Source organism: Mauremys mutica, chromosome 1, assembly GCF_020497125.1.
Source record: "Mauremys mutica isolate MM-2020 ecotype Southern chromosome 1, ASM2049712v1, whole genome shotgun sequence".
NCBI lineage: Eukaryota > Metazoa > Chordata > Testudines > Geoemydidae > Mauremys > Mauremys mutica.
This window is the reverse complement of record NC_059072.1, coordinates 249,847,665-249,874,499: the sequence shown is the minus strand read 5'-3', so window position 1 is coordinate 249,874,499 and position 26,835 is coordinate 249,847,665. Positions and strand designations below refer to the sequence as shown.

Below are 26,835 nucleotides of genomic sequence, written 5' to 3'. Positions count from 1 at the left end.
GTTTGAAAAGGTCCCTACCACAAAAGGCTTACAAATTGGGCAATGTATCCATTTTGAATTGGTGCAGTAGGTATGTGATGCATCAAGAAGCAGTGACTGAGCAGCCCAGTTCAGTATGTTTTGTTAATCCATTATTTTTGCATAGTGTGTGTTCTGAATATTTTGTATTTGATTTCTTAATTTAATCATTAACAAAAAACTGAGTGCTTAAAACAAAAAATAAAGATGTCGTCTGATTTCCTCAATGCAACTAACTTGTTATAGGTTGGAGTACAGATTTTTACGAAAAGGCCTTTGGAAGACCAAGCCAGCTTTAATCCAGATAACGTCATGGACTGCCTTAACAAATACCCCAAGTCACTTGTTAAATATCTGGAGTACCTAGTCTTGGATAGAAAAATAGAGGTAAGCTCTTCAGAAATACCACAAAAAAGGTTGATTTAGTGTACAAATGGGGATACCTCAGATGGAGAGCCTGAAGTACAATTAGGCTTCATAAAAACTGGGCAAATTTGAATATTTTGTACAGTGGGTTTTAAGTTTACCCAGAAGGCAGAGAAAGAGAGGATGATCTTATGGCTAGAGTGTAACCATGGGAATAAGGAGATCTGGCTTCCCAGTTCTGCAACATTGTGCTTCTGTAATATTGTGCAAGTCACTTAACCTCTCTGACACTTTCTCCATCTCTGGACAAAGGTATGCTTTCCTGCCTCATCAGTGAGGCTTAAATCATTTATGGGAAGTACTTTGAAATCTTCAGATGGAAGAAGCTATGGAAGTGCCATCTATTACTAAGGCTAAGACTTTGTCATGGATATTTTTAGTAAAAGTCAGGGACGGATCATGGGCTTCCATGAATTTTCTTTGTCTGTGACCTGTCCCTGACTTTTACTAAAAATATGGAAGCCCCTGGGAACTCCGGGGCCCCCCAGCACCTGTGGGGACTCGGAGCTCCAGGGTCCCCCCTCTCCCCATGGCTCGGAGCTTCCTGCAGCTTCCAGCCGCATGTGGGCTGAGGTCACAGGGGTCTTTGTAACTCACAGATTCCATGACTTCTGCGACCTCTGTGACAAAGTCGTAGCCTCGTTTATTATTTATATGATGCTAGTCATGTGCATAGTGCAGTAGACATGAAGAATGGTGAATAAACAGATACGTTTCCTGTTACAAGGAGTTCATTACTTTAATAAGCAACGTACAGACCAGACTGAAGGGAAAGTTGTCTACTAAGATATATATTTTTTTAAACTCTTAATTCCAATTGGTACACCTGCACCAGTGGAAGCTGTATTGTGGACAGGTGTAAGTGCTTTTAGCACAAGAGTTAAACATCATGGTGCTATGCTGGCCTGAGCTTGTGTGTGCTTCCACCAGTAGACTTGCAACCAGAGGGAATTAAAGATCTAAAAAGTTCTACTGTAGGCAAGGTCATAAAAAAAAATGGTTGAGCAATAATTGCTAATCTTGTTACACTTGGATGGTGTTTCTTTTAACTTCACAATTTCAATATTTCAGAGGCAGGCATGTTCTTCAATCCCTATGTAAAGAGCTAGAGGAACACAACTTAAGTCATTTAGCCCACTTGTAAGATCACAGAGCACTTTAGAAATTGCATATACAGGAATTGTTTACCCAGCACTGACATCCAACAGCCCTCAGATTGGAACACAGTAGCCTTTTATCAGTACACAGCAGCACTATACAACAGATCTTAAAAGTGAAGCAAAACCTCCTGAGGCAGGTAAATGGTGTTACACTGAGACACAAAGGGAAAGTGATTTGATTTGACCCAGATAACAAAGCAAAGCAATGATGCGGGCGGGGGGAGGAGGGGGAGCCAGGACTTCTGGTGCCCAATTCTCCAACTTGAACTGTTAACAAAACTTCGCATTCTTGGGATAAGTGGGTGGTTTCATCTTCCCACCATTCACTAAAATCCTGCATTGGAAGCAGCCCTGACCATGCTAATGAGCATACTTGTTTCCATGAAGCACTGGCATTCAACTGATGTCCTGAATATTTCTAGGTAAACCACTGTCACCAGATTACTGACTCTGTTATTACATAGTTTGAGATAATGCACAGGTATGCATGTGAGAAGAAACCATTTGAACTACTTGTATACTCTGGGTTCTAAATGAGTTATTGCCACTCAGTCCTAAGAGTCATTGTGGACCATTTCAGTGAAAACCTTTCCTGAGTAATGGTTGTTCAAAAATTATCAGATTTAAGTTTTACTACGTAGGGTATAGTGAGTAATGCTGAAAACGTTATGCCATTATATAAACTTTGGCATACCCTCAGATTAAGTACTTTATCTGATTCTGGTGGCCTTACCTCCAAAAGTATATCATAGAAATAGAAAACGTCCAGTGAACAGACTTAAAAATTAAGAGAAACTAATTAGATTAAAACTATTCAATTACAGAGGAGGGAGATATAAAAGGATATGACAAAAGGATATGTTAAAACTATTATCAAGAAGGTCAGGTGCTCTTTTTCATACTCTCAAAGTACTAGACCAAGGGTTGCCCAACGAAATTGGAAGGCAGCAAATATAAAACTGATGAAGGGAATTTTTTTATACAAACAAATCACCTGTGGAGCTCATTGTTGCAAGAAACCATTGAGGCCAAGACCTCAATAGGAGTAAAATAAGGATTTGACATTTTATATAACTGGAATATCTGCTGTAATATTAGGATACATATAAGGGATATAGACTCTGGTCCATTAGAGTAGAAACTATCAACCATCAGATTGTATACAGGACTAGAAGAATCATTGATTGACGGGACAAAAGGCTTCAGAACTTACTAAAGTCTTCTGGAGAACAGTCTATAAGATTAAAAAATTGTTCAATTTATTGGGCAATATTTACTGCACACATCAGTGTACTTACACTAAATATCCTGTAAAGACTAATTGCTGTTTAATTTGGGGCGGGTGGATTGTCTTTGTCTTGTAACTGCATTTTTGTACGTTTTGAATTAATCTTGTCCTTTATGCCTGCAGAAGGAAAAGTATCATACCCACTTAGCTGTGTTGTATTTGGAGGCAGTGCTGCAACTAAAATCTGTGATCACAGACAATTGTGCGGAATTCACTGAAACACAGACTAAGCTACACAGTCTTCTTCAGAAATCTGACTTTTATAGAGTTCATTTTATTTTAGGTAAGATAAGTATTTTTACCCTGTTATAAATGAAAGACAGTATTCTCCTTTAACAGCTTCTGCTGAGACCTGGGTAGGTATGGAGATGGAACAGGTTTGAGGCCCACTGAAGGGAGGGAGACTTTTATTGCCTTTATCTGTGCTATACCTGTTACATGGAGAAAGGCATTGTGGTTTCCAGTGCCACCAAACTGAGTCTGCTCATAAACCTAAAACAAAAATAGAATATTTGAGCTCAGTCTGCTTACCAATACACTGAACTGGCTGTTACTGTTTTAATAGCAACTGAAATTACATATCCTAGTCCAGGGGTCGGCAACCTCTGGCACGCAGCTCACCAGGGTAAGCACCCTGGCGGGCCGGGCCAGTTTGTTTACCTGCCGTGTCGGCAGGTTTGGCCGATCACGGCTCCCACTGGCCGCAGTTCATCGTCCCAGGCCAATGGGGGTGGCGGGAAGCGGCGTGGGTGAGGGATGTTCTGGCCGCGGCTTACCGCCCCCATTGGCCTGGGACGGCGAACCACGGCCAGTGGGAAGTGCGATTGGCTGAACCTGCTGACACGGCAGGTAAACAAACTGGCCCGGCCCACCAGGGTGCTTGCCCTGGCGACCCGTGTGCCAGAGGTTGCCGACCCTTGCCCTAGTCACTCCTTATCAACCTGAGCGATCCCTTTTTATGTTGCACCACACGTGCACCTGGCATTTAGCAGACAAATATGACCGTGCCAGTCACTGAAGATGTTAATGTGTAGGTTAAAGCCTAACCAATGATAAAGGTAGTAATGTATAAATGATCCCCTTTAAAATCTTACATTTCAGAGCAAAGAGCTGCTAACTTTTGCAATACCTAAAATTGGAAACACTGAATTGCTGTTTTGGAATTTTACATGAACATGGAATAAATTGGTAGTGAACTAAAGTAGGCTTAACCACCTTTTGGCTTAATCATATTTGGTGGTTCAAAATGCACACTAGTGTTTTCCCAACTGAAAATAAAGCAGCATATTTTGGAAGGTAATTACTTGTTTCCATTAAATTTCTGCAGTTGTGCTGCACCTACTTACTGTAAAAACATTTGCCGAAAATTAAGATTTCCCTCCTTAAGAGGAGATTTATAGATGGATTAAATTATCCCCCTTCTCTGCCAGGTGTTAACACTTAATGTTTTGGCAGCTGGAACACAGGTCTGGGATTAGTATTTGTATGGTCTCTCTTTCAGAAAAGGGACATTTGCTCAACATACTGTTTTCTTTTTGGACTTGAAAGATTCCAGAATTTGAAGGGAGGCTGAGAAATGTACTGACTTGTTGTGCTTTTCACAGTTCACAATATGGACTGAGGTGCACTGAGCCCACAAGGTAGATTTATAGAAAATATACTTATTTTCAGATAAAGTGCGCAGAATGACGCTGCCTTTTTGTCACCTAGATAGCAGTATTTTGCTATTTGTTTTTTTCCCTTAAGTTTTGATTCCTTCTGGGGGATCAAATAATGCCCTTTATTGAACAGAGCACTGTCTTAAATTGATTTTCATTTGACAGATAAAATCAAGGGGACAGATCTTCATATGGAAAGAGCAATACTATATGGGAAATTGGAAGAACATGACAAAGCTTTGCATATCCTAGTCCACGAATTAAAGGACTTTTCTGCTGCTGAAGATTACTGCATATGGAGCTCTGAGAGTAAAGATCTACCATACCGGCAAAGGCTTTTCCATATGTTGCTCTTGGTTTATCTAAATCCAGACTCTTCGGACTGTGAACTGGTCATGGCTGCTGTAGATCTCTTGAATAATCATGCTGCTGAATTTGATGCAGCCCGTGTCTTACAGCTTGTGCCTGACAGCTGGTCAGTACAGCTCCTCTCCCCATTCCTGACAGGAGCAATGAGGGAAAGCATTCATACAAAAAGAATGACTCAAATTACACTTGGGTTAGCAAAAGCTGAAAACTTAATCTATAAACATGACAAGGTGGGTGTGTTGCTTTCTTTGTTATAATTCAAATACATGGATTTTTTAAATTTTTCTATAAATTAAGGTAGTTGATTCCTGAGGGAAGAAACCCTTCCCTTAGTTTTCTTCAGTTATCCAAAATTATTTTTTCCTCTGGTCATACCTCCAGTTCTCAGGACAGTTCTGATAACTGTCCAACTCTACCCAGGGTTAAATTTCAAAACATTGTGACAAAAACAATTTCATTTTCCCTTTAAAAGGGGATGGTGTTGGGCCTGAGTAGAGTAGTGGCTAGCTTAATGTACTTTGTTTAGGTTGCAAGTGAAAGAATTTGGTGTTCCCAGACTAATGCATGTGTTGTGCACATCTTACCACCTTTTGTGTTTAGTTTTTTTCATGATTAGCATGCTTGCTTTGAGAAACTCAGAACTCTAATCAGAATTGAGATGTATTGGATAGAATTGCGTGGTAACATTTGCACGGCACTCACCCCAACTCAAGCCTACTGGATCACTTCTGTAAGCACAACGTTCACTTGAGAAACCACCTTCCATCCCTGCTCAGAGTTATATTACTTAACGCTTCCAATTTGCTCTTATGTCCATTTAATTGAGAGAGTTAACAAATTGACCTACAGAATCTGATTTGAGACAAGAGTCCATGGGCTAATACACCTCCGGGGAAACTGAGTAACATACACGTGCAAAACTTGCTATACATTCCACATAGTTACTAGGGGAGCGTCAGGATTTGAAGCAAGTGCCTTTTTTTTGAAGTATTAATTAGGAGGAAACATGAAATAGTTACTACAAACTGCTGTTAATATGCAAAATTAGTCCAAGTTAATTTAAATAATCCATGTAATTGAGCTTTATAAATTCCAATCAAGTGACCCAGGTCTTTCCACTCAGTACTGTTCAGCTAATGTAGCTGTAATGTGAAAAGCTTTAATGGACACTGTTGTCTTATAAACAACCTGATTTGTTATGTTGTTTGTTTTAGTTCCCTTCCTGATTTGCAGTGATATTGGATTCATGTTTTTTTCTCCTATTTATAGGTTAAACTAAAAGGAAGCCCAATTATTCTTTCGGACAAAAAGCTCTGCCAGGTGTGCCAAAGTCCTTTCTGTGAGCCTGCATTCGTGAGATACCCAAATGGTGGTATGGTTCACACCCATTGCGCCGCAAAGAGACTCATGAATCCTAACATGACCCATCACAGTCAAACTTGAAATATGTTCCAGGTTGCACTAGTTTCCATGACTTACTCCTTGGAAAACGTGCTGGATAAAGAGCCAAGTGCAGCTACTTTAACAGTAAATCAAGATGAAGAGATTATCCTGAGACTAATGGGAAGATTTCAATAAATGTGAAATATGGCCACTCATCTGCTGATCTTTATGAATGTAGACAGCAAAAAAAATATTAACTATCAGAAGTAGACACGCAAGAGTAGGCTCTTCTGTGTATAGTAAAAAAAAATCTACCTTCTGAAAGAAAATAAGCCTTTTCTTCACAGAAAGGATGAATACGGGGCAGACTAATGTTTTTTAAGGAAACTTAAATTTGCACTGAATGTGTTGCTTATAAACATGGTGTGGCGGGGAGAGACCCTTTTATTCAGGAGTCGAATATTGTCTGTCTCTAGAATGCTTGATGAAGAGACTATACAGTGTTGTTGCCATGTAGAGAAGAGACTGGCATGATGCAGGTTATTCTCAAGAAAAAAATGCATATCGATTGTTAGCTGCAGCATGTCCTCATTTCTTCTGAAATCTGTTCCACAGGATCACATTATGAACTTGTTCTGTGCGCTACAAATTGTTGGCTTTTGATGCACTTTTTGTCTCCCCGGCCCATCCCGCCACCACGTTCTGCTGTATTGTTGTCATAAAACCAATTTAAGTACTGGCCTGTTGCTAGTTTCTATTGTTTTGCTGTGTCTAAAGTAATAAACTCAGTGGAAACTGATGGCCTCATACAGTCACACATCTGTATTTGAAAATCCCAGTCGTAATGAAGGTGTCTGATACAGTCTAGTTAGACCCTAGTCATATTTTTGTTGGGGAAAGAGGCTTTAATAATTTTTAATATGGACTTACATATTAATATGCAAATATGCTGTAAATACAGTTGAATAAATTGGTTTTATTATTGAATGTCCTTGGAGGATAAACATGTAAACAATGACGTCAAGAGTATGGGTTACATTATAAATGTCTGCTGTAATATAACTTTGACAGAGCAGAGACTTCAGTGGGACTCCTTGCAATAGTAAGGGTCAGTGTTTTGGGATCCCTGTGTGAGATCTAGGACCTAGATGGAAAGGGGAGGAGAGGTCGTGAAGAAGTCAGTAATGACACCCCCAGGTGCTAGTGAATTTGGATGATTTAGTAAATGCTCTATAAATTCTGAAGTGTTCTGTTTAAGAGACAAGATGGGAGAGGCAACATCTTTTATTGGACTAACTTCTGTGAGAGAGACGAGCGTTCAAGCTTCCACAGAGCTCTTCTTCAGGTAACGCTTTTTCTATAATTTAAAAAATAACATTTACTGATCCTGTGAACTCTTCAAGATACTGTTTAACCAAATTTTGTAAGGAGCCTGAGAGTTGAAAGAGGCAACTTCGCTCTACATAGGAGGATTATGTATAAACATATTTTTAAAACTTTAATTCTTTAAGCCAAAGAAGAAATCAAGCTGTAATAATAGATTCTTGAATGATACATGGTTGAAATAGTTGGTATGACTCCTCTACATTTTTCAGATTGAGTCAGTTGAGATTTTCAGCACAAAGTGTATCTGCACAATATCTAGGGCCCTACCAAATTCACGGCCATGAAATCTAGTCTCCTCCCGGAAAATTTGGTCTTCTGTGTGCTTTCACCCTATACTATACAGATTTCACGGAGGAGACGGTTGTTTCTCAAACTGGGGGTCCTGACCCAAAATGGAGTTGCAGAGGGGGTCACAAGGTTATTTTAAGGAGATTGCTGTATTGCCATGCTTACTTCTGTGCTGCCTTCAGAGCTAGGTGACTGGAGAGCAGTGGCTGTTGGCCGGGCGCCCAGCTCTGAAGGCAGCACCCCACCAGCAGCAGTGCAGACGTAAGGGAGGCAATACCATACCATGACACCCTCACTTCTGCACTGCTGCCTTCAGAGCTGGGTGACTGGAGAGCAGCGGCTGTTGGCCAGGCGCCCAGCTCTGAAGGCAGCACCCCACCAGCAGCAGCGCAGATGTAAGGGAGGCAATACCATACCATGACACCATCACTTCTGTGCTGCTTCCTTCAGAGCTGGGTGGCCGGAGAGTGGCGGATGCAGACTGAGGGTCCAGCTCTGCAGTCAGCAGCTTAGAAGTAATGGTGGCAGTACCATATCATGCTATCCTTACTCTGTGTTGGTACTGGCGGCGGCTCTGCCTTCAGAGCTGGGCTCCTGGCCAGCAGCTGCTGCTCTCCAGCTGCCCACCTCTGAAGGCAGTGCCGCCACCAGCAGCAGTGCAGAAGTAAGGGTAGCAGTACTGCCACCCAGACATAACTCCTTTTTGAATGGGATATCATAAATCAGTATGGTCTAAAACGCAGATAAATTCATAAAATAAGTTCAGAGGTTGGTAATGTCGACAAAATATTGTTGAAAAAAATAATAAAACCAAAATCATGTAACTCAAGGAGTACTGACGTGAGGAAATCACAAACAGTGTTATCTTCTATAAAGATTTGAATATAGACATTTTTTTGATGTGGACAATAGCATGGAGTTTGTAAGAAGTGCTTTATATGTCCTATTGGGAAACAGGCATTATATAAAAATATCCGCTGCAGTACACTAATTTTGTTTTCATAAAGATGTCTCACTAATAAAAGAAAGTATATTATTATTTTTTTAAAAGTAAGGTTACTGTCCAGACAGAATGTCAAATCCAGATGTTTCACACTCCGTTTCAAGAAGTGGTGCCCTGGGGACTTAAAATACCTGGCTAAGGGCAAATTCATGGAAGAAAACCTTAACTAAGTTTACATGTGAATAAGACCAAATATTAGTTTTTCTGTTAACATATTTAATGTTATCTAAACATAACCTGTAATTCTTCTAAAACAAATTCAAATCCAGCTATAGCACACATGCAAGGCAAATGTTAAAAGGTATACAAAAATGGATAGCGTAGAATAACATAATCTAACCTGAACTGGAAGGATAATGGGCAAAAAAGAGGCTTAAGTTTTTAACTCAAGTGTAATCTTGTGGGGGGAAGAGGGAAGAGAGACAATATATTGCCACTGGAATTTCAACTTCTATATCACTTACTGCTTTCAGTGTATTAACTACAGCTGTGCACGTTTTTAATACAATTCTAAAATTTAGAGAAACATCTTTATTTGACAGGAAGCCTGTTGGCAAAATTAAGCAGTATCAATTTGTCTCAAAACAACTCAGTTATGTGCAAAAAATAAATTAGCAGGTTTGTGGGACTACTGCTTCTGGCACAAAGACCATAATTAAACTTCTAACTCTAGAGCAATTTGCCAGGCATTTGTTTCAAAACCTCTTCAGTTACAGCATCATATTCTGTAACTTTTCCATATCTGCTATTGTCATCCACTTTGAGACTTTACCTCCAGTTAAATCCAAGGCAGAAACATTTGTAGAAATCAGTACATTAATGGAGCACCACTAAACTGTGTATAACCCATGTTTGGAAACTTGCTAAAATTTTCCAAATGAAAGTGATCCAAAGATAAATCCAGGTTTCACAGAGGACAGTGAAAGAACATGGCTGACTAAGATGTTTAGTGACTCTGCTTAAAGAGCGACTTTCCCTGAAAAAGTTTTGGAGTAATCTGGGAAGGTTGAAAACGCTTTATGATTGACTAATGTCTGCCTCGTTGGCCACCTTTTTTAAGATCTTTGAAGCAAAATGTCAGAAACTAGCAAGCTTGGTTTCAAAGCTGCGGAAAGATGCTGACCCACGTATGTGTGTGCCTCTCCATAACTAACCTTTCTCTCATTGTTTCTGCCTTTTACCTCTGTTTTTAACCCTCTCTAATATCAATAGCAGCAGCACTGATTTCAGCATGGAGTGCCTCCTGCTAATCATCTATATTCAGGGCGGGTTGGAACTTCTCTGTTTTAGCTAGTAACACTTTCTATCATAAAGAACATGTTGGGTCTTTGTTTACTGCCTCTGGGAGGGATTCATTAGAGATGGTTGGTGTCAGCAGCCCTGCTGACAAGTTAGATAAGAAATGACACCAGCTATGACTTGGAAGTCCCATTTTTCTGGTTTATTTTTGCCTTTGAGACACTATTCCCTCAGTGTGTGTGCTTTCACATCAGCTGTCTTGCAGTCTCTGCCGCTTGTTCTAGCAATTTATTCAATCATTGCTGGTTCTGGAGTCAATTCAAAACACTTCTGTCATCAAGAGCAAGCCTCGCTAGTATATTACATCTTTAGTAAGCTTCCCAATCAAAATTTCAGTATGGAATATAAAACACAGCATTGTAACAATGATACTGTTCAGCACTACTACAGGAGTTGAATCTTCTTTCCATCTTGTGTTGTCCCTACAATTTCAGATTCATATGATAGCTGTTATCAACATGAAACAAACTTCTCCGGTTGAGTTTCCTTTTTGCTTCAGCACCCAGCTCGGAGCTTTCTGTACTGCCTGCTACTAGCACATAATGAAATCTCACTGAGGGCTTGTCTCCACTACTGGTGGGAATGATGCTATGGCAATCGATCCACTGAGGGTTGATTTAGTGGGTCTAGTGAAGACCCACTAAATCGACCACTGATCATTCTCCCATTGACTCCGGTACTCCATCAGAAGGAGAAGAGTAAGGGGAGTCGATGAGGGAGTTTCTCTCATCAACCCAGTGTGGTGTGGCCCCCGCGGTAAGTAGACCTAAGCTATGTCGATGTGAGTTATGCTACTAACGTAACTCAAATTGCATAGCTTAGATTGACTTTTCCCTGTAGTGTAAACCTGCCCTGAGTGTTGGCCTAGAATTTCAGGTAACTCAGTTAGGGAGGCTCTCCTTTAGTCACCTACTTTGGCTAGTGTGTCCGCATTTGTCCTGGTTAGAAAGGATAAGAACTTTTCTCTGTCCCCCCCCCCCCCCCAAAAAAACTGACTGTGTTGTCTTGTCCTGATTTACTGTCTGCTTTCCTCCCTATCTGCAGCAAAAGGGAGGGGGGAAATAATTGATATAACAAAAACTGCACTTCAGAATCCAGTGTTCTGCTCAAATTAGAGGCTAGAAACAGCAGTGAACAGTCCAAATTATGCCTGTAAACGATTTCAATCCATTGTCCTCCTTAATCTGTCAATAAATTGTCATGCAATTTGACTTTACTACAAGAATATTCTTGATAAATTCCATACCCATGTGTTTGAGACAGTTACTTTTTATGTACTGTACATAACAAAGTTTGATATGAGATTTTTATGCTCATTGAAGTATCAGAGGTGTAGCTGTGTTAGTCTGGATCTGTAAAAGCAGCAGCGAGTCCAGTGGCACCTTACAGACTAACAGACATATTGGAGCATGAGCTTTCGTGGGTGAATACCCACTTCGTTGGATGCATGTTGTGGAAATTACCAGATTTCCGCTACATGCATCCGACAAAGTGGGTATTCACCCATGAAAGCTCATGCTCCAATATGTCTGTTAGTCTGTAAGGTGCCACAGGACTCTTTGATGCTCATTGAAGTGTCTCTCTCTCCAAAACTTTATTTTGTGTGTGTGGGGCGGGGGGATGTCATGTCACATTTCACTAAGGGCTTGTTCATACAGCAAGTTACTGCTCTGCAAGTCAGCCCTGGTCTACACCACAAACTTACATTGATATAACTGTATTGCTCAGGGGTGTGGAAATCCACAACCTTGAGCGACACAGTTATACCAACCGAACTCCTGGTGAAGACAGTGCTATGTCAACAGGAGGGCTTCTCCTGTCAATATAGCTACCACTTCTTGGGGAAGTGGAGTACATATATTGCCGGGAGAAGCTTTCCCATTGGCGTAGGTAGCATCTTCACTGAACACTGTTAGTGTAGACAAGGCCTCAAAATGTGACGCTACAGCCCATGCATTCACATCCCATGTGGTCACTGCTACAGCACACTGAAAGTTCTGGATTGTAGCCGTAAGAGCTTTAGATGCATCCTCAGCCATGTCTCTCTTGGGTTCATTAAAATATCAGTTTTCATTATGAATCATTATTATGAGACTGGTATCTTTGATCCTACCGGGGTGGGAATATGTGCATAAAAGCAGTTTAATGCCTTCATTATACATTCTTATATGAAAGCTTAACTCTGAACCAAGGCTCAGACTTTGCAACAAAATGTTTTATCAGTCTTTCTGTACATCTTACCATAAATAATTATTTAAAAAGCTGTCATTCTGATAGTTTTATTGTTTTCTACAATAATATCACTCATTCTTTCCCAGTTAGCTTTAGTCAGATCATTCTATATCAATCCGCATGATCTAAATTTTCAGTTACATCATAATTTTTTACATTAAAAGTACATTGGCAATAATGTGAAGGCTAGGACTATAACAATGTGAAGGTTGTGAAGGCTAGGACTATAACAATGTTTAAAAGGGGACTGGATAAATTCATGGTGGCTAAGTCCATAAATGGCTATTAGCCAGGATGGGTAAGAATGGTGTCCCTAGCCTCTGTTCGTCAGAGGATGGAGATGGATGGCAGGAGAGAGATCACTTGATCATTGCCTGTTAGGTTCACTCCCTCAGGGGCACCTGGCATTGGCCACTGTCGGTAGACAGATACTGGGCTAGATGGACCTTTGGTCTGACCTGGTACGGCCTTTCTTATGTTCTTAATAATGAATTAATTCATGTCACCTGTTCTATTACCTATGAATTACTAATGCTGACTGTTTCCTTGGTGTAGAACATTGTCTGAACTGTAAGCTAATAGCTTTGTCCTCTGAACACAGATTATGAAATGTGCTGCTACTTGCAAAGGGGCAGCAGATAGCTAGCCTAAGTTAATGGCTAGTTACACAACTGACAGTACCCCTGGATTAAGCTTGCTACTTGGGCAACCTTCACACTTACTCTTCTGCTCTCTTGACTTTTTGCTCGGTATGTCAGTGAACATATCCAGCAGTATGTGGAATGTATAAATGTAAACATGTTGATTTTAATAAATTATTTTAATTACTTTTTGTAACTTACTTTCTAGAGGGATATGTGCCATGGTATGCGACTGCTAAATGAAGGGAATAGATGCATGAGTGAAGTGTTGCCTTATTGGTAGCTCAGTTGTGCCTCTAAGGGAGGTGGTCAAATGAAATGTTCCAAATTTTTACTAAGTCCTGGATAAATTGGTTTCCTTGGGTTTTTTGGCTGGGGGAGGGGAGTTTGTCACTTACTATGCCTCCTCCCTTCCTATCCCCTGACTGAGTTTATCGGGATTCAGTAGAAGTAGTCATAGTTGAGCGTTCCATATTTGGCAATTCTAATGGCCGCCTTCTGGTGCTATATAACTGACTGGCCATATTATCCCTGGTTTGGCTAGTTAAATAGATCTACAATGGAAATGAGCTTGATGGAGCAACTTGAAATATGTTAGCCTAACAGTGCAGGCAAAAAGTGGGGGGGAAAGGTGTAGGTGGTGTTTTAAGAGGATCACTGAAGGTGACTGGGGACAATATTGTAAACTCTGCCACCATTTTCCACAGCTGAGGGTCGTTGAAGCTGATCTCTCACTCCTGAGCGTAAGCAAGCGTGCATCTCCTGCATGCATGCAGCTTCAGACCGGGTCCCTAGGCTGCTCGCCTGTGTGCCGCGTTGGTCCCTGCACACACGGGAAAACTTCCTACAATGAGGGAAGGATCAAAGCAGCTCTGCCAAGGAACCTTTGGCAGAGGATTGGCGAGTACCTCCAGTAAAGTTTCCTAGAGATCTCTTTTTGGAGAATTCCCGTGAAATCTCACTGTGCATTACCACATTGTTCCTCTGCACTGCTTAGCTACACAGGGGAATGTGAAGCACAGGCAAACACAGCTAGTCTTGTATGTTTCTATCCCTTCACCCACTTGTAGAATATACAAAGCAAAGGACAGCACTACCTCATAACTGAGCAGCACCAACTGGTGGGGCTGGCTAGACCTGTCCGGCGAGGAGAAGGGTTCCTGACTTGCTGCGCCACTGGACAACCCTGCTATGTGCTCCACATTGTCCTCCAACTTCACCTCTTTGTCCATGATTTTTGTCCTCGGAGTTAATTCCAATGTCCCCTGTCTCCAGTCCCACCAAAGTATCTGTGGGGCTCTTGGTGGTGGAGGTGGGGGCACCGCTGAGCATGGCATCCAGTTCCTTATAGAAGCGGCAGATCTTCGGTGGAGCACCAGGTGACGGTTTGATTCCCTTGCCTTCTGGTACGCCTGCCTCAGCTTTATCTTCACACGGCACTGATGTATGTCCCATTCATAGCCCTTATCCAGCCTGCCACGAGAAATCTGACCATAGGTATCAACATTCCTACAGCTGGAGTGGAGCTGGGAGTGCACAGATTCCTCTCCCCACAGTGCCAGCAGATCCAACAACTCTGGTGTGCTCCAAGCGCGACAGCTGAGAAGGTGCGAAGTGAGCTGGCAACACCAAGCAAACAGGAAGTGGAATTTCTGAGCCTTTAAAAGGGAAGGGGTGGATGCCTGTGTACCTTGGTTCAGGGCAGCAAAGTTTGAACAGCTGACCAGAGCAGTCAGGAGTAGCATTGTGGCACACTTTGTGCAGGCCATTTACAACAACACAACCAAGTATAGTGTCTACACTGACACGTAGTCGATATAACTACTGCAAAAAGTTCTATGCCTCTCATCCAGGTGGTTTTATTTTGTTGGCAAAGCAGGAGAGATTTGTCGGCAGGAGGAGGATTGTAGTGTGTACACTTCCATTGTTTTGTCAATGAAAGCTGATTTTTGCTGGCAAAACTCTAGTGTAGACCAGGCCTATCCTTTTAAAAGCAACTTCCTTCTGTAGACAAGGCTTTAAATACTCAACACAATCGTCATAAGTTGCAAATCCATGTTGAAGGTTTTTCTGTGGGCAAAGCAAGAAAAAGACAGAAGTACAGGAAAATTGACAGCTGCAGCTAAGTTGAATCATCACCAGTGAAATATATTTTGAGGCTACTTTAGACTCTTCTCATGAGACTGACCTCTGTTTATTGAAAAATGAAGAATACAAAACTTTGAAGGGTGAGAGCTAAATCAGGGGCGGCTTTTCCCTTTCTCAACAAAAGAACAAGGGCCCACTCCAGGCAACGAGTCTAAAACTAAGTTAGAAAAGGATTTTCTTTGTGTACTGAACATTTGAAATTCTCTGTCTCAAGGTATCTGTGAGAATCTTATTAGAATTCAGAAAGGATTGGACATCTGAATGGATAGGAACATCTAGGGTTACATCAGGATAAAAATTGGAAGGGGTGTGAGCTTGTACTTCAGAACTTAATCTACACTTCTAACATGCTCCGATCCAACATAGGTTAGTTTATGTACAGGTTATTCAGAATTATGTCCCATTTTATGGTTCCTTTACCTCTTCCTCTGCAGCTTCTGCTACTGGCTGCTGTCAGAGGCATGATACCAGACTAGATGGACCACTTGTCTGAGCTGGTATGGCAGTGCCTATGTTCATGATCATTGGTCTTTGCTTATGTTATCTTGAGAATGTTGGACTAGGGAGCCCAATAAGACTGACTATATATTTACTCATTGAAGGATTAGGACTTACTCCTTTAACTGTACCGTATGCTAGAATTCATTGCTTCACTATATGTATGCCGTCTGACACCTTAAACTTCTCATTGTAAATACAACCACGGATCATTTTATTCAAAGGGAAAACAACATAGAACATTACACTATATTAAGTAATATCCAAAGTACTATCCAGTTTTGTTTCCTTAATGCAAAAAGCTGAAATTGAAAAAGATACAGGAGTGCTCTTGACTAGGAGAACATTAAAGCGCAGTACATTGAGGAACAACTAAGTGTCTTTACATAACATGTTGCCACTAAATTAATAAACTGAAAATGTAAAAGGACTGGACAATCTTGACCATAGTAGTAGCATCTTGTGCTTCAAGGCCTAAAACTAATTGCATAAGGAGGAGAGTTCTCCCCGGTATTCATTGTACAGTTTGGTAGGTGTGTTTTAACCTCTTTCGGAAGCATTAGATATACTTACCCCTGCCACTCAAAAGGGGATATAGCAGTTTTTGGTGTAGCAAATCCTATCTTTATAAGAGGGAAAAGGCAGAGTCTGTAGTGTAGGAAGAAGAAAAATATAGGAAAGGTAGGAGTTACTTTTAACAAAAGAATCAGTCCTTCATGCAAATTACTTGCTTATTAACTTAATATCAAAAGTGGAGAGAGGAAAAAGAGGTAAGAAGGGGACAGGCTAAGAGAAATTGGGGCAAATTGCTGTGTCTGTCCCATTTTTTTCTCAGCAGTCGGTCTTTCAGAAATCTGCAGTTATTAATCAGAATATGCCTGGACACATTTTATGTTCTGTCAGAAATAAGCTGTTTCTTTTGTGTTTTTTGTTTTGTTTTCTTAAATGTGTAACTGTTCCTAATATTAGAATCAGGTCTGTTCACCTCCAAGAGTTTCTTTCCTTGACCTGGTCTCCTGCCATTACAGTATCCACACCATGATGCTAATTTTTCTATTCACCTCAAAGAAATTAAAGAAAGATATGATTTTCTCCACAGCCTGATGTAGGTATTTAACCATTTGGGGTGTGTGTGTGTGTATGTATGTATGTATATCCCCACAGTTCAGTTTTTAAAACAACTCTTATGGAAAGGGGCTTGTGCATTGAATTGAAATTTAAAAAATGCTGTTCCGGTTTGCTTTTTAACAACAAAGTAAAGGTGCTTTTGGAGTTTTAATCCTCTGTACTGCTCACTTTTGGTACATGGTTTGATTTTTCTACCTGCTCCCATGGTAATGTTTGCTGTGAGGGCTGTTAGTGGTGGCCACCCTGTTCTGTGCAGAGTGGAGATCTGAAATTAATACAGTTTTGTTGTGCAGAGTAATGAACATCTTCAATCCAGTGTGTTTCCCTGGGTTCCCTAAACCTAAAGCTCTCGGTGACTTTACTCTCTACAAGGCCCTATCAGGAAATAAACCAGGAGACATAACACTAAATGCAATAATCATAATAATTGATAGTCCATCCCAATAATTGGCAGGGGCTTGGACACGTGCCTGCTTGCTTACAATGCCCCTTGTCAGTACCCTTCTCAAAGGTCACCTTCTTTTCCTTAAAAAGAGGTCCTTCACGTAGCTGTGGTCATCCTCATAGAGAGTTCTGGTTGCACTATAGCTGTGATCCAACGAAAGTTCAGCACTCTCAGCTGACACCCAGCAAATGATCTTGTTGGCACTGCACCCTCAGCACTGAGTTTGGAGAACCTGGGCCCTTCAAAATGCAGAGCAAGATAACCTTCCATTCCTCTTCTGGTGGCACTAGCTGTAAGCGTGCCTTCCCTAGATTTTCCTGCCCAATGTCTGGAGGTGTAAGGTGGTATTTCAGTCTAAAGCAAATTGGTTTTTCCCCTGGTGCTGTCTGCTTTGTCTGTGTGTTCATTTATGGACTTATACCCCTTTTACAGATGGCAAAAGAACGTAAAAAAAAATTAGCATTTGTCACTCATCCATATTGGTGTTACATTTTTTCCCCCTTCCTGTAGCAGATGGACATTGCGGCATCTGGAGGAGGGTTGAGGAAGGAGTCACTTTTGTCCCAGGGACCTTTAAACACTTTCAGGTGGCAGTGGCAGCATTGCTCCAAACTTTTCTGGTCATCAAGGTTGACATTAATTTTCACTGTGTCATTTGCTTTGTCTACTGCTGTCATCCATGGGAAGTTTCCCTATCCCTCGAACACAAGTTCCAAATTGACACCACCAGAGGAGCAGGATCACAACATGCAGGCCAGCAAAAACAGCACACAGGAGTGCATAGTCTTGAAGGACTTCTAGCATTTACATGGTTACTAATCTAAAATGTAAATCAAAACAAACCTCTCTCCTCCCTGTATAGGGAGAGTATTGCTAGATAAACTTCTATTCAGACCGGTGTGGGTTTGAGTTCACCTCTTTCCTCCCCCATCTTTTTCCCCCCTGAGTGCTCTCGAACTTTTAACTGTTCTTTGAGCATCTAGTTGAGGCTCTGCAAATTCATCAACCTTGATTTGCTTAGGGCAGTGTTTCTCAAACTGGAATCGCTGCTTGTGTAGGGGAAGCCCCTGGTGGGGCAGGCCCCTTTGTTTACCTGCCCTGTCCGCAGGTCCGGCCACTCGCGGTTCCCACTGGCCGCGGTTTGCCGCTGCAGGCCAATGGTCCAGCCCATGGGAACTCTGGCAAAACACAATTTCTTCCCCATAATGTGAATGCAAACTTACAGTAGCTGTTCCCATGTAAAGGGAAAGCAACAACAAAAATTGGCTAAATCTAAAATGAAAAACCACTGGGCTGCCTCTTACAAGGGAGGCCATTACCTCCTAATATTGGACCATTATGGGAGTCACCTAGTTAAGGGGAGGGATAGCTCAGTGGTTTGAGCATTGGCCTGCTAACCCCAGGGTTGTGAGGTCAATCCTTGAGGGGGCCATTTAGGGAACTGAGGTACAAATCTGGGGATTGGTCCTGCTTTGAGCAGGGGGTTGGACTAGATGACCTCCTGAGGTCCCTTCCAACCCTATAATTCTATGACATGCCTTATTCTGGGTACTCATCAAGGAATAAGTGGCACCTGTATCTAACAACAAATTCTGTCTATACACCCCCCCCTTCAAACACACCATGACCCTCCCATTTTGGCCTCAAAATAAACAATAAACTTGAGCCTGATCCTCCTTTTGTTAATTTACTACTTCCCATGACCTTTAAAACAAAACACACACACAAAGAAGCAGCAGCAAAAGTGTGTGTGTGTGTGTATAGAAAAGCAGATTAGAAAAGCAGATGGTGGGGAGGGGGGATATAGAAAGAAGCATGGGGGGAGGGCAGAGAAGGGGTGTGTGTGTGTGAAGAATGACTTAGGAAGGAAAACCTAAGCCAAAAACTTAAAGTACAGACTGCAACAACAAATCTAACACTCTAAAGGAAAGTGGGGCTCCATGGGTCCAAGGATCTGGGAATCCGTACCCTGTCCCTATCGTAGCATTGAGAGGAGAGTGGGGGTTGTCACTTGCTCTTGCAAATTAATTTGCCTTTGGGCACCTTCTAGGGTTGCCAATCCTCCAGGCATACTAATTTGCAAGAGGAGGTGACAACCCCACTCTCCTCTCGATGCCAGGGATAGTATAAGAGAGCCATTCAAAATCCTCTGGGATCATGTATTCCCTGATCAAAGCCACCACCATCGCCAGATTGAGACCGGGGATGCCAGCTACCCTAGCCAGCCATCCCAAAGCTGTACTCCAGTTTAACAGGCCAACTGATTTCCCTGCTGCCCTTCCTTGGTTACTCCCTTGGGGACCAATTTTCCTTGTTATGGTGTTTATTATGGAGACTATGGGTGGGGGCTTCTGAAACTCCGCAAGTGTTTCACGCAAGGGACTATACAGGGACTACCCAGTAGAGCCCAAGGGAAAAGGAAGCTCATGGGACCATCCCTGTCATCATCATCATAAGAAGGATCTAAGTCGGGGTCTTCCTTTAACCCATTGACCCTTCCCAGACTACGACTTCCTCTAATTGCAGCCGCTGTTCCCTTCTGCTCTCCTCACATGGCTCTGAGAGCATAACTGTCTTTTACCTTCCCCATGATCTGCCTGGCTCTTATCCTGGGATTCTTCAGTAAAGCTTTAACCTCGCTACTATCAGTCTGCTTCTGCAACTCAAATACTTCCTGCTGCAACCCGTCACTCTCTCTCACTGTCACACGCTTGCTGCTGTGCTGTCTGAGGCAACGTGGTTGCTCTGAGGGGATCTGATTCGGCTTTCACCCTGGCTTTCACTTTTTCTAACTCTTGCACCCGCTCCTTACCGAAATTTTTCTTTGTCTAATACTGTCACTACCACCCACATTCCCACCCGGACCCAGCTTCCCCATTGCTTACAGAGCTCCAGGGCAGGTAAAGACTCTGAATATCCAAAAATAATTGCCATGTTCCTGTACAAAATCAGTCAAGCTGTTACCTAACACCATGCCAAGTGTCTCCATCTTTCCAGAAGTTCCCTTTTGTTTGGGCATAAGTTCTCACTCAACCAGGTCACCGACCTGAGCTCTGTCAATTGACATGCAAGCTACAACACAGGAAGTGTAGGGAGTGATCCTGTCCTGCTGTCCTCTAATTCCTACTGTAACAAAACAAACTGTTTATGTCAACCGTCTCCTTCCTCGCAGCTGTCCTCGCTGTGGCCTCCAGATCTGTAAGCCGGGGCTCTCTAAACCCAAAGTGCTCAGTAGCTTTACTCTCTGCAAGGCGGTTGCCTGAAATAAACCAAGGGAGATGCAGTACCTCCCTCTGCTATATGGCTGGCATAAATCACACAAAATCAAGTGCTTTTACTTAAAGCCTTCACTTTATTAGTCTCCAGCACTCTCACCAGAATGCCTTTACTCAAAGTCTCTGCTTTATTTAGTCTCAAGCACATACAAACACAAGGCTGTACATAAGGCTACATTTTAGTCACAGGGATTTTTAGTAAAAGTCATGGACAGGTCATGGGCACTAAACAAAAATTCACAGCCCGTGACCTGTCCAGGATTGTACTATATACTCCTGACAATCTTTGGGTGGGGAAGGCAGTCCAGGGGCACTGCAGGTCCTGAGGAGGGTGGCCCATGGGGCCTGGGGGGGATGGGTGGGTGGGTGGCAGTGTGCGCCCTGGGACCCCTGCTGGTGCTGGGGGGAGGGGGGTAGTTGGCGGGGTTTGCAGGCTCCCTACCTGGCTCCATGCCTCCCTGGAAGTGGCCACTTCCCTCAGCTTCTAGGCGGAGGTGTGACCAGGCAGCTCTGTGTGCTGCCTCCACCCCAAGCGCGGCTCGACAGCTCCCATTGGCTGGGAACCACAGCCAATGGGAGCTGTGAGGGCGGTGCCTGCAGGCGGAAGCAGCATGCAGAGCTGCCTGGCCATGCCTCTGTCTAGGTGCTGAGGGATGTAGCCACTTCCAAGGCGCCCCACCCATTGAGGTAAGCACCTTGCAAGAGACCTCACCCCCTCCCACGCCCCAACCCTGAGGCCCCCTCCCACACCCACACTCCTGCTGCTGCTGGCAAGGAGGGGGAGCCCAAGACTGCTCAGTGGGGCCAGCCGCACCATTCGCTGCAGAAGTCCCAGAAAGTCACAGAAGCTGTGACTTCTGTGACAAACTCGCAGCCTCAGTTATACAGCACCCCAAACACTAGATACCTACAGCTTGGAGGGGTCGTGAGTGGTCATACGACAAGGTCCAAGTGGCCAGCTATCTGCCTGTCACTGGGATTCCAAGAGATGTCCAGAAGGTCAAATCCAAATTCCTCAGCGCTGTCGACCCCGTTTTTGTTAGTAAACAACATGGCAATCAAAGAAAAACCATTAAGCAAGCACTTTTTAAGCCATTAGTTATATAGACGTGTTTTTGCAGTCTTCAGTCTCATGCCTCGCCCCCACCCCCCATACACACACACACAAGAAGACAAATATAGATAGCCTTCCTGTTTTTCAAGGGATGCTTACCCCAGCACATCAGAGAGGACATGGACTCAGCACATTCCATGTGATCGCTGTCTCCTCCCTCCCAGCTTTGCCTTAGTTAAGAGAAGTTCCTGCAAAGGCCTGCTCAATGAAATAAGCAGAATAATTGATAGTCCATCCCAATTATTGGCAGTGGCTTGGACACCTAGCTGGTTGCTAAAAATGCCCCTCATCACAATGCATCCCTTTAAAAAGGTTTAGTTTTTAGGCTGACATTAGCTGTAACATGTCCCTATCTCTATGCTCAGGAGAGAGCAGGCTCCTGCTAGTCACTGCTTTAGCTCAAATGATGGCAGTCTTTGCTTTGCTGTTGAAAGTCCTATGTCTATCACCCCACAGACCTAGGGAGGAGGGACTGTTACAGACACATGAAAGTGGCTTTCCTTCCTAACCATAGCATGTAACTTTTCAGGAAGATACTGCAACTGCAGTTGCATTATGTACGCACATGCCTTGGCATTTTCAAAACAGTCAGCCAAATGTCCTCAAAGTTGTGGATGTCACCTTTACTAGCTTGTCCTGTGAGCCAGAGTCATACATGCTACCAATCTACAGTTTGCTCAATCACATCATTATGCAGCAGCATTGCAGAGCAGTGTGCTGATAGGGTCAATGTGATTGTCATTTCACATCATTGTTTGCTACTTATATGATGTGCATTTGGAAAAGTCCACTGGTTCCAAAAGACCTTAGCATTAATCCTTAACTTGTTTTTGACAGCTGGAACTAGTCTGGCCATGCAAAATTTGGGTATTGCATTTGCATCAACTTTACAGTAGCTTTGGCTGTGCTATCTTGCAAAAAATGTGAGGTTTCCAGGCCATCAGCTATTATACCTTAACATTAACCCCTATGTTAGAATGATGTTCAGATAATGTGGAGTACCCTACTTTTCCCCAAACCTGTAGTTTTAATTGGGTATAGATTTTAAATGTATCCTCCACTCTAATGGGATGGTAATATGAAAAAAAAAATTTTTTTAAACTGTACAGCCTCACTGAAATTAGACAGTGCAGCCATTTTATTTTAACTATATAATTGTTTCTCAGTACTTATGCAACCTTCCCCAAGAGAGGGGATACTGGAAAGGACACCTCTGTACTAGAGCTGAGAGACCCTGAGGCTGGGCTGCCTCCAACGGATTTTAGTTAGTAGTAATTTTGTAGTCTTTCTATAACTAAGACTTTGTACCACAAGGTTTTCCATTCTTTGGTTTTTCCACTGAAGTTTGATCATTCATCAATAGTTTCCCTCAGTGTCAGATGTTTTCTTGAATTATTGTACCAAGGCTTAAATTTTTCTTTTTGGGGGGGGGGGGGGGGAGATGATGGCAGAACAACTCCCTCTGGGGAAAAATGGGATTTTTTAAAACTATCTGCCAATCCCAGTTATGTACCTAACATGAGGGGAGATGGCTTTAGGTTGTGAGAAACAGGAATACTAGGCAGCATTACAGATGGTTTGCTCTCTCAGCAGCTTTTGATCATGAGACGATGCTGGTCTGACTGCATGGACTGGCAGCACTAAGACTGCTTTAGAGCAGTTTAGTTTGTGTATTTGAATCTTTAACAAAACAGGTTACTGTAAACTAACTTGAGTGCACCAAGTCTGAGCAATTTAAAGGTCACTTCTGGCATGACAATCACGTATCTGCCCCAGCTGATATGCATAAACAGGGTCATGTGAACTAAATAAGGTTTCCCTTGCTGTTCCTCCTCCTACCACTAGGGAGTCCAGACTTTTCCCTTTTTCTCCCCCCTCACTGCTCTTCCTGCTCTCTCGATCCCCCAGAGCAGCATACTGCAGCAGGCAGCATGAAGGAAAAGCTAACCAGCACTGGCTGCTTCATATGGGTTCTCTTGTACATCCACCTCTTGGTACATGTGCCTCTTGGCCCTAAACAGCAACAGCACCACCACCACATTCCCTACCCCCGGGACAGGATCACGGGGAGATAATGGGCATGGCATGTGTGGAGGGACCAGTCTTGGGGTGAGATACAGGATCCAGTTGACAAACTGGGGAAGTAAGACAGGACCAGAGGGCGGTGACAGGGGAAATGGTGGGAAGGTAGAACTGGAAAACAAAGGCCTCTGCAGGGGAAGAAAGGATTAGGTCAAGCAAGAGTGATGAACACAAAAGGAAATGAGTGTGTGTAACTAAGGGTAGGTTTACACTTACCTTGCGGGTCGACGCGGTGAGTTCGACTTCTTGGAGTTTGAACTATCGCGTCTGATCTAGATGCGATAGTTCGAACTCCGGAAGCGCTGCGGTCGACTCCGGTACTCCACCACTGCAAACGGCAGTGGCGGAGTCGACGGGGGAGCCGCGGAGTTCGACCCTGCCGCGTCTGGATGGGTGAGTAGGTCGAACTAGGGTACTTCGAATTCAGCTACGCTATTCACGTAGCTGAATTTGAGTACCCTAGTTTGACCCCCCTTCTTAGTGTAGACCAGGCCTAAGAGAGGAGAGAATGCTGAAGAAGAAACAAAAGATGGACAGGCTACAGGTCAATGCATGAGACTGGAAGCCACGACTTCAGCACTATATTTCTGCTCTGCCATAGAGTGGCGGTGTGCCCTGAGGCCAGTCACCTCCTTTCTGTGCCTCAGTTTCTGTGAACACTTATGACAATCAAAGATGAACAGACTCAATCTGACATTGCAGTTACACCACTGTACAAAACAATTGTTTCATGTCTCATTGCACAGGAAGAGTCACAGGAAGATGAGGATTCAAATTCTGCAGTGATTTGGCAATGAACAGAATTAAAAACATTTGTTTTTGTTTTTTTTGTTCTAGAGCTTGGTACTCTAGACTTACGACTCTCCCACATTTTTATTCTTCTTGTATTTTTTTTCCACTTGAGCTGTGTGATGAAAACAATAGTTATATTTTTTTTTAAAGGAGGATATAGGCTTTCAGCTGTTACCAATGTATTGTTATTAGAAGGACTATATTTTTGGTCACAAGTGATATTTTTACATGGCACCAAGTATTGCAACATTATTGCACCAAGTGGTTTTAATTCAAGCAGTACTAATGAGTTATTTGTAAGCCTGGGGGAAGTTAGAAATACAATCTTAACACACGGAACAATGGAGCACAGCATCCTTTTAAAGATTTGTGACAACTGTAGAAAGTAAATAGTAGAAATGAACTATTGCCTACTTTAACCAATCCTTTCATAACTTTTCCCTCACTGGCACACAGCTTCTTCCTAAACAGCCGACTGGGTCTCACTACAGATGTATATTGTACTTGGCTGTATTCTCCTCTTTGTTCGTCCAGGCACTTTAGGGAGGACCTTGAATGTTTTAGGCATGAATTCCATGCAGGCTTCACGGAATTTCTTGATTCTCCAACAGTAGACGACAGGGTTAAACACTGACTTGAGGTAACTCAGCCACAGGATGTAGGTGCTGGTGATGTAGAAAGAAGGGCTGTAGTAGAACTGTCTGCTAAACACAGAGAGCAAGCTGAAGACGGTGTGTGGAAGCCAGCAGAGTGAAAAGCCAATGAACAGAATGAGAATTGTAGTGAAGGCTCTGGTTTTGAAGCTCATGTCCACATTCATCTGCTGAGGCTTCTGTAGTCCCATGAGGCCTAGTTTGCTCACCTGGCTCAAGCAAAGGCTCTCAGCATGGTTGTGGATCCTAAGGGCATTGCGCCGCACGGTATTTAGAATGCAAAGGTAAGAATACAGCATGACACTGAAAGGGATGAAGAAAATTGCCACAACTAGCATCACGACATATGCTCTGTCAGCAGGAAATTCAGTGTACCCCAGAACACATTGGGGAGCCCGGGCTGGTACTTCCACAAATGTCCATCCAATCACTGAAGGAAAGGAAATGCAGAAGGACAGTGCCCAGGACATGGCGATGATGACTTTGGCACGGTAAGGGTTCAGCTTGTCTTGCCGCTGAACGATAATTAAGAAACGGTCCACGCTAATGATCAAGAGTATAGAGACTCCTTCCAAGACAAATAACCAATAGAGCATAGCTGATATCCGACAGAAGTGAGCCCCGAAGTTCCAGTTCACTGTAATAATTGTAACTGCGGTAAAAGGCATGCAGAACAAAGACAGCATGATGTCAGAAAAGGCCAAAGTTGCTAGCAGCAGGTTGATGGCTGAACGCATGGCTGGCTTTTGGTAGACAATGAGGCAGACAATGGCATTACCAAAAAATCCAACAGCAATCATGAATACCATTATTATTACCAACAATATCCTGAGTGGGGCAGGCAGAGCTGTGTAACTGGAGCTTATGGATGGGGCACTCTCATTGAGAGCAACATTACTGTCTATGGGAGTGTCGTTGCATGCCATCACTGACAAACCTGAAGTAGGAGAAGGAAGAGCCAAAAAGTCTTCCTGTTAACTCTTTGATTGTTGCCATTATTTCATCTTGCCTGCAAGAAAAAGGCCATGGACAGATATTTGCAGATGGCTGTGGTAGATCAATGGTTAAAATAGAGGTCTGTCTTTGAGGAAATATTTTTCAGATATCAGGAGGGCTGAACAAAAGCTAATATTTAGCAAAGAGCAAGTAACTTCAGGGTTTATTGGAGTTGGAGTTGAATCCATCTTCAAGTACATTTGCTTGGTGAATCTCTGACCTAGAGAAAATAGGAAGGTGAATCACAAGTCATTCTCTGCATCTGTTCAATAACCCTGGGATACATACAATGATGATGATTAAATTCCTTTAATCTTTATATGTAAAGATAGTCGGATGTCCTAATAGCACATGCTTCCAGTGTTCAATAAAAGGTTTACATTTTCTATTAAGACCACCATTAGATACAAGATCAGTTTTATGTATTAGATATGCTTAGACCCTCACATTACCTGGACAGAGAAAACAAATGACTGAAGTTTCTGGATGTTCGAATGATTTTTCAGGTTTTCACTTGGCAGGTCTTATTTCAAAGTTTCTGTGGTCAGCTCCA

At 42.7% G+C, this 26,835-nt stretch overlaps 2 protein-coding genes across 3 annotated transcripts in view; one reads left to right on the top strand and one right to left on the bottom strand.

The window, feature by feature from the left end:
• The window catches only part of TGFBRAP1 (transforming growth factor beta receptor associated protein 1), a 60,779-nt gene extending 52,697 nt beyond the window's left edge, over positions 1–8,082 (top strand). For both annotated transcript variants that reach the window (XM_045006548.1, XM_045006538.1), the window contains exons 9-12: positions 265–405; positions 3,016–3,175; positions 4,716–5,149; positions 6,189–8,082. In XM_045006548.1, coding sequence (XP_044862483.1) covers positions 265–405; positions 3,016–3,175; positions 4,716–5,149; positions 6,189–6,362 — 909 coding nt within the window. In that variant the 3' untranslated portion in view covers positions 6,363–8,082. The remainder of the gene's footprint in view (positions 1–264; positions 406–3,015; positions 3,176–4,715; positions 5,150–6,188) is intronic.
• Positions 8,083–25,096: 17,014 nt separating this feature from the next.
• Positions 25,097–26,436, bottom strand: GPR45 (G protein-coupled receptor 45). Its single transcript, XM_045002311.1, has one exon. It carries the CDS (start codon positions 26,210–26,212, stop codon positions 25,097–25,099), a length of 1,116 nt encoding a protein of 371 aa, XP_044858246.1. The 5' UTR covers positions 26,213–26,436.
• Positions 26,437–26,835: the final 399 nt, after the last annotated feature.